At 38.4% G+C, this 12,814-nt stretch overlaps 1 protein-coding gene across 9 annotated transcripts in view; it reads right to left on the reverse strand.

The window, feature by feature from the left end:
• Positions 1–12,814, reverse strand: part of myo6a (myosin VIa) — a 167,087-nt gene that overhangs the window by 127,372 nt on the left and 26,901 nt on the right. For all 9 annotated transcript variants that reach the window (XM_049479598.1, XM_049479596.1, XM_049479582.1 and 6 more), the window contains exon 2: positions 6,663–6,788. In XM_049479598.1, coding sequence (XP_049335555.1) covers positions 6,663–6,779 — 117 coding nt within the window. In that variant the 5' untranslated portion in view covers positions 6,780–6,788. The remainder of the gene's footprint in view (positions 1–6,662; positions 6,789–12,814) is intronic.

Below are 12,814 nucleotides of genomic sequence, written 5' to 3' on the forward strand. Positions count from 1 at the left end.
AGAGACACTATAAATATCACAATGCTGATCATCACATAAGGGTGAATATCAAGCTCTGTGATATATGATTGATGGTAGCTGATCAGTTTATGTAGAGTTTTGATTGCAGGATATATGTGAATAATAATCGGTGCAACTTTGATACAAGCCAAACTAAATCAGATAGGGTAGATACCTCGCCTATACATCTACTAAATAGCAGATGACTGCCCAAAAGTGGTCAGTACTGGTGAGTACCTACTATCAGTGGTTTGAGAATGGACAAACCATAAAAGGGTACTAAATGCAAAGACAAATTAGCACCAGTTCCATCAGTATAAAACGTTCAGCAACCCTGTCCTGGGGATGTCCATGTTTTATTTGTAATTTCTCTACTGGTGGAGTGGGTAATTGTGTGTTCGCTGTTTGGTTCTGTCAAGTTCTGCATCAGAGAAAAACAAAAGTATCACAAAAACACAAGAAAACATGAAAACAACAAAATCCAGAAATTAACATTATTAAAACCCTAGTATAGGACATGAGTGTTCATGCTAACCCCTGTCCACCACCAAAAATGCTAAAATGGAACAGGGGCAAAGGAAGAAGGTCCAACTGAGTCCAAAGGCTTCCAAACAGGCAGTTTCCTTTTATTTTAAAACAAAAAAATGGGAGGCTCCAAGTGGTCCAGGAAGCTAAACGCTGCCACTATGACCAGGAGAAGATCGCGGATTCAAATCCTGTTCATGTAGCTTGCCATCAGCTGCCGAAGCCCTGAGAGAGCACAATTGGCCTTGCTCTCTCCGGGTGGGTAGATGGTGCTCCTTCCCCACATCACTCCAAAGAGAGATGTCCATCAGCACAAGGCATCTGTGAGCTGATGTATCAGAACAGATTCTGCGCTTTCCTCCGAGTGCGCTGTGATGCTACTCAGCAATGCTGCATCAGCAGCAGCTCGAAAAGAGGCGGTGGCTGACTTCACATGTATCGGAGGAGGCATGTGCTAGTCTTCACCTTCCTGGTGTTGGGGCATCACTAGTGATAGGGCGAGTTCTAATAAGTGGGTTGGATAATTGGCCATGTAAATTGAGGAGAAAATTGAGAAAAAAAAATTGAAAAAAAAAAAAAAAACATAAGACACAGAAAATGGCCAGGCACGTGAGCACGGTTTACTGTGGAATTTTAAGGAACAACAAGACTGCAGTTCTACAGCAGTTCTACATTAAATTTAACTGGACATAAATAATCTCCTGCCAGTTACTTGGTGTCAAATGCCACAGGGTTTTTTAGAGTGTAAGAGTCAGGTTATGTGAGTGCAATGTGTATAGAAAAGAAAAGACGGAAATACAGGCCACCGGACAGCGGTTGTAAGAACTGCACAGCTTGAAATCAATACCATTGTACTAAATGGTGTGACGTAACTGCTTGCCTTCAAGCTTCTCTCACTGCAAAAACACAACTCCTCTCATTGTCTCACACACATAATAAATCACTAAGGCGCTGAGGATTTGATGTTGTAGTAAATGTCACAAAATGTCTAAATGATCACACGCTCACATCAATATACACACTGCAGCTCAGATAAGATTGCATATATGGTTTCTGACCCTGTAGAACATGTTGTCAAAATTAATTATGGCCCTAACTTCCCATTATTTTTACGACAGCGCCTGGTCTCGTATAATCAATTATTATAACTGATTAAATCTTAGTCACTCTTTTACCCCTGCCTCTACCTAGAATAATCAAACCAATTATCTATTAAAAGTAGGTAAATCTGGAATGCAGAGGAGTTGTCCAACTGTTTGACCCACTAGCATTCTTACATTCATTTCTTTCATTAAAGATTCCTCGTGTTTGATGCTGAACATCTCAGTTAACCTTTTACTCTGTATATTAAAATATTCCAATTTAAAAAGCATCAACTGTCCTGAGATTTAATAGTAATGTAAAAAAGCACACCACATTACACACTTATTTTCCCCAATTTTTCTCAATTATTTATCAGATTTATCAGATTTTAATCAAGTGACATTAATAATAATTGTAATAAAATAAAGAACTACTAACCTAATTAAAAAAAAAATCACTATGCACTTAAAATCCTTTAATTTTCCCAAAAATCATCAGTGTGCCTTATAATCCAGTGCATCTTATATATGAATTGAGCAGTAGTCACCCCACTGAAATACAGCATTATACAGAAGTTTCAGTTTAGTTCTCAAACACAGAGGCTTGAGCAGCATTAGCATTAGCTGCTAACCACTATTTTCCCATTCAGAGGGGAGTATTGTCAGCCTCCACAACCTCTGTGGAGATTGTTAAGAGCACCAAGTTCCTTGGTGTCCACTTAGCAGATAACCTCACCTGGACCCTGAACACCAGCTCTACAGCCAAGAAAGCCCAGCAGCGTCTCTACTTCCTCCAGAAGCTGAGAAAGGCCCGTCTCCCTCCACCCATCCTCACACTCTTCTATAGAGGGACCATTGAGAGCATCCTGAGCAGCTGCATCACTGCCTGGTTTGGGACCTGCACCGTCTCTGACCGCAAGACCCTCCAACGTATTGTGAGGACAGCTGAGAGGATCATCGGCGTCTCTCTCCCCTCCATCACGGACATTTACACCACCCGCAGCATCCGCAAAGCAACCAGCATTGTGAATGACCCCACTCATCCCTCACACGAACTGTTCTCCCTCCTGCCTTCGGGAAGAAGGTACCGCAGCATCCGGTCCAGCACGACCAGATTCTGCAACAGCTTCTACCCCCAAGCCATCAGACTCCTCAACTGCAGAGACTGAACTGATGGTTTTTCTGTACATGCACACACACTCTTACCCCACTTACCCCAGAAAATGGAAAGCACTAAAAACCCTACTACCTCACTGGACTCTATTGCACACTGTGTAATAGAGGTAATTACTACCTCACTGGTCTTTTTTGCACACTTTTTGCACACTGCATAATTTGCACACTGTCTTGTTATTTATTATTCTTTGTCTGTATTGTGTTGTATTGTCTGTCTGCACTTTTGTACTGTTGCACTATTGTTCTGTCTACACTGTGTTTATGTGCACCATGGTCCCTGGAGGAACGTTGTTTCGTTTCACTGTGTACTCTGTATATAGCTGAAATGACAATAAAAACCACTTTGACTTTGACTTTGACTTGACTGTAGCCTGTTGCTAACCTCAGCTAACACTGCTGAAGCAGTTAGCCACTAACACCCAAATAAACAGTTTTCAGGAGAGAAATCCATGTATATTTATACCCAGCATCATAGTTTAACTACAAAATAAAGTCTTTTTTTATTACAGTTTTGTTTACTTAGCTTTGCTTTACCTAACTTTACAAGCCTACGTTCACATTACAAGCCACATTGCTCAAATCGGATTTTTTGCTCAGATCTGATTTGGCTATCCTGACAGTTCACATTCGTAAATTTAAGTGACCTGTATCTGTGTGTAATGTGAACAAATCTGTTCCTGAATGGATGAGTTAAGAGCTCATATGTGGAGCATCTTTTGCTGGAGTGGAGAGTAAACAGCTGGTCTAAAGTACATACTCAGGTCAAGAAAGTGAAAAAAGGTCAGGCAGTTTGCTTTTGCTGTTTTTGCAGCTACATCTGCACTAAGAGATGTGTGGTACGAGAGATAAGCACGTAGCGCAGCGCAAAAGCATAAGAAACCGCATGAACTCCGATTTGATTGTTCACATTCATGTTGTATGTCCATGGATCGGATATGTATCAGATTTAGGACCACATATGACAGTGACTTAGATCTGATTTGAAAAAATCAGATTAGGCACGTTCACACAGCCATGAAAAAAATCAGGGCTGATTTTGACACATTGAGCAAAAAATCAGATTTAAGTCACTTCAGCCTGGTAATTTGAATGTAGCTTAATAAACCAAAAACATATACTGTATTCCTCAACAGTTCACATTTAAAAGAGGTTGAAAGAGTTTGAAAAGGTTTTGGTTTATCTTTAAGCTAAATGAGAACTACTACAAAGAAACAAACTAACACAAAACGTGTGTGGCACAGATGTTAGTTGACCTTTGACCGCATGGGTCAGACATGGTCAGACGCAGTGTTACATTAGCAGGGAGCCCCCGCTGGCTCAGAGGCTCTGCATCCGTGCTTTCAGGACTTCCAGAGGAGGGCATTCCTTGTGCATTCCACAACACAGACTGCAGCTCTAGAGGCAGTTAGAGGGAGGCTGGGTGGGTTGAATGAGTTGAACCATACTCTACTACGCAGGCTGTGTACCCTGTGGACCCTGTGTTCACAAATACTAGTGTAACTAGTGAGCTACAAAACCCTGAGAGAGGAGGACCAATGGCATCAGTGCATATGGTTGTGCACTAATGAGTAAAAGTGCATCAGTGGTAATACATATCCATATAATATGAAAATAAATTATATGCTCAGTAAAGTCTTGTCTTTTCATTTCAATCATGCATAATAATAGTTCTAAGTTCTAACTGATCAGAACACTAATTAATTTATGTAACATTAATAAATAAATAAGAATTTATAAGTATTTTCTCAAGCTTATTTTAATTTAGAAGACAAACACTCTGAAAGCATTCTCCTAAAAAAATAATAACAGTAAATATACACCAGACATTATGTAAAAACAAGTGTATGCCTTTGTGTGTGTGTGTGTGTGTGTGTGTGTAGGGGTGACATAACCCTCAGTATCAAGCCTCCTTCTTTGCCAGGCTGCCGCTGAGCCAGAGACGTTGCTCCCTTACTGAATGCTTTTGGCTCAGGCTCCACCATTCAAAAGAGGGTGACGTGGTGTCGTGTTATTTTCTCTCCCTTTCCTTTTAACTATTCCTTCTCCTTTGCTTCTCTCACACTTTCCACACCCACTCTTTCTCTGCATTAGGGTGCTTGCCATCTGTTGGTACACACATACTTAGCTGATGAAAACTCATCAGACATCACATCAGGGCAGATGGGAGGTTTTGCTCTCTTTCTCTGTCTTTTTTTTCCTCACATACAATATCACTCTTTCTTGCAGAAAACAGCTGGTGCCACTCAGACACTATTAAAACCAAGACTAACTCACTGACTACAGCTGTGCATAAAGAGATTCCTAAGGATGACTGTATTTCAGACGTCTTATGACAAAATGCTGAGTCTATAAGCCTGCCTTTACACAAATTGCTCAGAATACTCTTTATAAGCAGGATATTAGCAGCACTAGAGCGCTCTATATTTGCTAGATTTTACATTTTTTGTTGTTTCTTTGTGGGTGTGTTTGAAGCCACGCTTTCATGTATTAGTGTGTATCGGTGTGTCTAGTTTGCATGCTGGCTAATCAAACAAGCTACATACAGTATTAAGCTATCCCTTTTTCTTCATGCTTTATCATTAGGGGTGAAACGGTTCGTGTATTCTTTGCGAAACTGTCACAGTACGGAGGTCACGGTTCGGTTCAGGCAAACGCACACAGAATACACGGCAGAGAGCACAGAGACACAAACAGAGAGTGCGCACAAAAACGCAGATCATTCACATTGTTCACAACCGGTACTGCGCTAAAATCGCGCCCTGCCAAAGGAAATTAATGGCCTCCTGTCGCTTTCCAGTGTAAATGCAGGGTTGGGCACTTGTGTCTCTCTCTCTCTCTCTCTCTCTCTCTCTCACACTCTCAGATATTATAATAAAGTAAAAATTTATATATTCTGCCAGACCTAAACATCACTACGCTATTATTATTATCCCCTCACAATAATACTGGGAAATTCCAGGATTAAAAAAATTACTCATGATTTGAATTCATTTTTAAGTGATTGATACCACTAATATAATTAAATTTTAACAATCTAATGCTGATTAAAAAAAAAAGAACTTAAACACTGAAATGCATCCAGTAATTTGCTTAGAAAAAAATATTTGTAGTTTAAGTAGTTAAAGTAATGCTGTTGTTTTTGTTTTAAATAAAGCGCCACAATCAGGCTCATTGTTTGTTTCAATAAGATCTAAACTGGAGTCTCTCATGATGACAGAAATAGAGAACCCTGGTTTCAAGCATTTAATAAAAGAGCTCAAGCCCCGTTACAACATTCCATCCCAAAAAACTAAACATGATTATAATCAAGATTCATTGTTATAATGAAGTTAATAAAGGTGAGGATATACAGAATGCCCAGCCTCTTTATTTTTACCACCAACCGTACTGAAAACGTACCGAACCCTGGGGTTTATACAGAGGTGTGAACCGAACTGTAAATTTTATGTACCGTTACAACCCTATTTATCATGCCTTATTTTTTCCCAAATGGTCATATAAAACAGAAACAGAAAAAAGAGCAGCTACTAGCTGTTTTGGGTCAATGATTTTAGAATTCAAAGCATCATTACTCATTAGTCAATAGTTGATCAAATCCCAGCTTGATTTGGCACTTTTTCGCCTAGGCGCATGCCACCAAATCACTGCTACAAATCTCGTACTTTCAAGAAAAAATGACTGGTTGCTTGCTGTTCTGTCGTCTGCTAGTGTGAACGTTGGGTCATGGAACATCCTCCTCTCCCCCAAACTCAGCTCAGTAGTAGCTTAGTTCAAGCCACACAAAACAATATTTCATTTTCATGAACCAATGAGAAACTCAAACCCACAGCGGGGAGTCTTAAGGGTCTGTTCATGGGATTAGCAGGAAGGTCATCTCACCTTTCCTCTCTCCTTTAGGGGCTCGATGGTCAAGCTGTCCGCTCCAATGTCCACGATGGTGCCCAGCTGGAACCCATCTATAGGGTGGGGCGCCCAAACCGGTTTCCCATCCTCCATCTCACCACACTGCAAGCAGGAGACAGCACAGACACCATCAGACAACAGGAACAATAAAAAACAACAAGAACTGAATTATAATTGTTTATTAAGATGAAGAGAAAAAAATAAAAGAAGTGAAAAACAATAAAACCAAAGAAAGTTAATGACAATGTTGAAGTGAGTAAAAGATACAAAGAAGACAAATAATGAGAAAGAATATATAAAATAAATTTAATTATTTTCACAAAAAAAAATCTACTGAACCTGATAAAATCTCACCATATGCTTTTTTATGACCAAATATAAACATTTATATGTCACCAAGCGAAATTTACCCTCAAACAGACCTTGCACAAAAAAAACCAGTAAAGTATAAAGAAATATATATATATATATACGTGAAACATGAAATAACGAATGCAAACAATGATGCTCTATCCCCATTATATTTTGATTGGATTTTTTTTTTTTTAACTCTATTAGGAGTAGATTCACAAGTTTCTTTTTCACTTGTTTTTTATTTATTCATGCATATAATGTGAAATAACAGTATCATATTGAAAATACGTTATCAAACTTTAATTTGCTTAGGAAGCACATTTCTATCTTTTTTGTACACAAAACAAAACTAGTGCAGTCTGTTTTGCAGGGTGCAGGGTGTTTTTGAGATGGCGATGGGTAAATTTCACACTTTTATGTGCAAATAAATAAGACATTTATGAAACAAGGAGTGATGACGTATGGTGACTCCAAAGCGTGTCACAAATGTGCTGCTTTATAAGGTTCCTTATCGGTAAAAATGCTGCTGAATCAGAGAGCTGCCTTTGAAGGCTATGACTACCTAGACAGCTGCATTCAGAACGGACCACAGCGGCTGATGTTGTGTCAGAACCCTAATGACTCAGGGCCAAAGCCAAGCCAGGTGCAGCCAGAACCAGAGGCTCGAATACAATCCAGTCTACTTCCACTTATATACAGAACTGATGGACTTGGCTGAATGTGTTTGTCTACTAATCAGGACACACACTGATTGGAACCAAAGACGATTAATTACAAGCAGCTGCCTGAGAGAATTCACAGCTTCACATATTCTCCGCTCACTAGCAGCAAGGCTACTGATCAGTGTTAAATTTGACAACAAATTTTGATTTAGTTTTAGTCATAGTCTTGTGATGAAAATAGCATTTAGTTTTAGTCATTTAGTCATAATTTAGTAATCTGAAATGTTTTTAGTTTTAGTCGACTAAATATCATAAGAACATAGTCGACTAAAATTAGTCAATTTAGTCGACTAAAACGTAAAGGGTGTAAATGTAAATGCTTTTTCATCAGTTCCCTTGAATTATTAACTACACACTTATAAAAACTAAACATTTATTAACTAGATGTAAAATACTGTTAATGTTTAAATGTGAAATATACTTATATTTACACATGATTTAATGTATATTATTATTGTAGGTATGTGACTATAAATATTTCCCATTTAAAATTTTGTTCTAGAAATTAGGTCATAAAACATCTGAATGGTTAAATAATAGTTTGAACAGAGCTGTAAACGTAAAAATACAGTTTTTAAAGGAGATTTATCTCCAGCACTAACCCAGCACACCTACTGTAGCTGTTCCCACTGTGGGACTAAACAGATGATCTGATCTTAATGAGTGAGTTATGTATCAGAAACATTAACGGTACTGATTGGTTGACTACTCTGCTTGTCCCGCCTCTCCATCTCCGCTTAGTAGTAGTAGTGATTGGATCTCTTTCTAACTGGTCCTTTCTTTTCACAAAACTAAATCAGCTTTTGATTGGATGTCGTCCCTGCCAAACATTTTTGTCTCATTTCTATTCGTTGACGAAAATGTCAGTTAATTTCGTCTCATTTTTATTTTTTATGCTGTCTTTATTTAGTTATCGTTACTGATTACTGATGTCATCTCCGAGGTATGAGACAATCTGCATGGAAGAACCCAGTGAAGGTCTTTTGGCCTGTACTTCAACCATTCATGTTTTATTCCACCTCTCAGCTCTCTCAAGTCCAGTCATCAAAACATATCCACAAATTGGCCCATTGAAACCCGACCACAACCACACAGCCCAACAAAATATCTCCAAAATAGAATAAAGCAACTCCAGAAACAAACCTCAATAACACTGCTGACCACAGAAAACCCACACTCTTGTGCATGTGCTGGAGTAAACTGTGGAGCTAGTACTTGACTGCCAACCTTACACCAAATGATTTTCAAGCGAATTCACTGTTGCAGACAAATTTACAGTGCCGGGATAAAATCACGAGTCTTGCTAGAGTCTAGTTGCGATCGTGTCATCTCTATCGTTCAGTGTAAAATGGTTAGGGTTGAAAATTGTAGTTCAGTCCTTTTCTCATCCTGCGTTCAGATAAAATCAACAGTGTATTAGTAATATTGAGATCTTGAGACTTTGTTCACGTCACTGTTTGCATAAGCCATGGCAACAACCAATAGGAGAGCCACAGAAAGCCGCAATGCAAGCGGGGAACGTTTCTGTTAACTCTACCAGGGTCGTGTCTACATTCTCCAGTGGCTTGTCTTTTTTTTTAATGGATTATTCTGAACAAATCACTGCACACACAAAGGTAGCTGTGGCCAAAAGGTGCTTCTGTTTCTGCTCAGCTTTTCTTCCTGTTAAACTCCACCAGAAGCATGATGGGAAATAATCTGAGAAAGAATCTAGTTGCGGTCTTGCGAATAGCGACCCTGCAAGATTCCCAGTCTTTGCAAAATCTTAGATTTCTTTAGATGTGAGAGAGTGTCAGACTTTAGTCTGTTAAAAGTATTTTCAGAGTTTTTTTAAAGTTGTTTAATGTATGGTTAGCATACGTTTTTTATATGTTTCAGTGTCTCCACCAACTACCCACCCACTTTAACTTAACCTGCAGCTACACATGGCTTTTATATCTGCTGACCCAAAGAGCATTTAGAATTGAGCTCAGTACTGAACATGGATAAGAACAGTAGTTTACAATTTTGTTTCACTAATATCCTGTAGAAAATACCTATACACTACTTTTAATTTGTTAATTCAGCTGCTTTAAGGTGTATCCATTGCTGTCCCTCGTTCAGCTTGTCTAATTTCAAAGGCACTGAAAGTAGAAGCAGAATGATAACTGGGACGGAGAAGACTGAAATGAGTCCTCCACACCCCCCCACCCAAAATAGAGGAGAGACTGTTACTTATAGCATACATCATCTGCAATATCAGTTTTAAATTTCAAATATCAAAAATATTATATGATTATGACGCACCTCTACTATATATATCTGACATAACAAAACCATCAAAAATTTACTCATCTATTTATATTGTGATGTAAGTCATCACTAGTAATGAAGCAAACTTTTGTCCAAAATAGAAACAGAACGAAATTATACATTTGTCCAAAAGCCGAAAACTGAACACATTTATTTTGCTATTTTATTTTACAACTGAATAAATTACAAAGCTACCTTTACGAATATTTATTAAACACTGACCAATTTTATATCCCAACAGACAAACTAATAAAAGACATTATGACTTCAAATAAATTAAACACTTATTTTGGCCAAATCATTTCAGTTACATAAGCCTCTTTGGCATGTTCATTTTTAGATGCTCGCAACAATACAGATAAAATCTGTAAGGAAAAAAATAGTATGATATCACAATATTCTTGGAAGTCTATTTTGCATTTATTTTGCTACTTATTTAATTTACTTTATATGCAGGCATCAAATATGCCACATTTTTTGTGGTAAATATTTGGGGTTACATTCCTTTACTTTAATTATATTTTTAATTTTGTAACACTAAAATGTATTTATTAAAATGTATTTAGTTTCTACTAAATGTATAAAACATATTAATATTAAATAAAACTTTATTTATTTATTTAATTGTTCTAGTAGTATATATTCTTAAAATTAATTAAAAAAAAAAAGTGTTCTCTCATATTGCTAAAAATATTGTTATTGCAACAATAGCCTGAAACATTGTGATTTTATTTTAGGGCCATATCGCCCACCCCTAATGCACAGTTTGCAAATTTCCTATAAACCATGTGATTAACATCAGGATCTTAGTATGAATAGCCTGTCTTTTTAGCCATTCTTCCCCAGGGATTTTGTTCTGCTAAAACTGGTCCTTAAGGGACACCATATGCCGAGACACAAAAGGCCTCAGCCCTGGCCCGATCCCAGCTTCCAGAATGAATCAGACTTTCAGTGTCCAGCTATTAATTATTCGCCTCAGGCTTGCCTAAGCCACTTCCCATGCGTAACGAACACCATATTCTCTCCCCAAAGCAGCACAAAGCCACTCAGATCCTCCTCAAAATGTCATATAGCAGACATATCACAACACAAGCACACCGGCTGGCCTGGGGAGGGGGGCAGGGGGTCATGTAAGGAAACGTGAGTGTTTGAGCCTCCAGAGCTTGGTGCTAATTCGGGATTAGACCGGCACTACAATGCTATAATATGAGAAAACAACCTCAGTGTCTGGACAGGGCACCTTGTTTCATTCTGCAGTCACTTGATCCGTTGGGAGTGTGACGTGGAACATTCCACTTTATTAACCTGGGCCGTTACCCACACAACCCAGCAGTGATAAACCATGTGTTCTGCTGCACAGGGCTGAAATATGGCTGTTGTGGAAGGAGAGAGGGGGTAACATGTATAATCCAAGGGAGCTCCTGCATTCAGTTCAGACAGAAATAGTCCTTGTAGAGTTTGTGGCTTTGTTTTAAGCCACAGATGACAGAAGCTTTATGCCAGGACACAGGTATTCATTCATTCACTCTGCCAATGAGCCTGCACACCAAAATACCTATTTACATACACAAATTTGAGCTAAACATAACGCTGCACAGCGGACAACTTCCTGCTTCTTGTGTTGCAATTTGATTGGGTTCCGACTATACATTAAAACATGAGCGCAATATGATGGCTATAAACTCTCTGAAAGTTTCCGCTTATTGTCAAGTTTATTTAAAGCACTATGATAACTAAAGGACAATTTAGATGCATAGCTGCCTCACCACCTTGTTAAACTAGTGAAGACTTCTTTGTTGTTGGTTCTACAAAGCACCATTTTAAAATTATGGTAAATCTATGTATTTTTCTCACTAGAAGGTGCACTTAAAATCCTTTAATTTTTCCACAAATGTCAGTGCACCTTATAATCTAGTGCTTCTTATGTATGAATTTTACCAGTCAGGTTGTAAGGAGCTGTAAAGCCTCTCTGCTAAAGTACAGCTTTATACAGGATTTTCAGTTTCGCTCTCCAGCACTGGGACTGGAGTAGCATTAGCATTAACCACTAACCACTATTTCCCCGTTCAGAGGCGAGTATTATCAGCCTGTAGCCTGCTCCTAACCCCAGCTAACACTGCTGAAGCAGCATTAGCATTATCTGCTAACCACACTAGCTCTTTTGCCGTTCAGAGTGGAATATTTTTGGACTGTAGCCTGCACACTTACCGTGTTAAAACAAGCTACGTGGGACGAACCGCTAGCTAATATCACCCTGACTTACCGGGACACTCAGGCGCTAGCAATTAGCTGATAATGCTAATGCTCCAGACTTAGTGCTGGAGAAATTCAGGAATCTAAGCTTACTGTAAATAAACTAAAGTGCTTTATTCACCCAAATAAACAGTTTTCAGGAGAGAAATCTGTGTAGATGTTCTTTTTATTACAGTTTTCTTTGTTTAGCTTAGCTTTACTTAATTTAGTTAGCCTTATATATTGGTAAGATTAGCAATTTTGACAAAAGATCTTAACTTCACTTGACTATAAGGGTGGAATCACTTTGGGCCCTGCTTTACAATATCGCAGTACCTGAGCCATTATAAGATTTTGATACAATTGTTTTTACAGTCGATACAACATTACACACTGTCAAACTGGAAAATAAATTAAGATTAATTCTACACATAGTCAACAAATTGAGTTTAGGTTAAACACGTTATGCAGTACATATGTTTTAATATATATACCATCATTCCTGGATGATATTAGAAGCTTTTGTCC

Source organism: Astyanax mexicanus, chromosome 1, assembly GCF_023375975.1.
Source record: "Astyanax mexicanus isolate ESR-SI-001 chromosome 1, AstMex3_surface, whole genome shotgun sequence".
NCBI lineage: Eukaryota > Metazoa > Chordata > Actinopteri > Characiformes > Acestrorhamphidae > Astyanax > Astyanax mexicanus.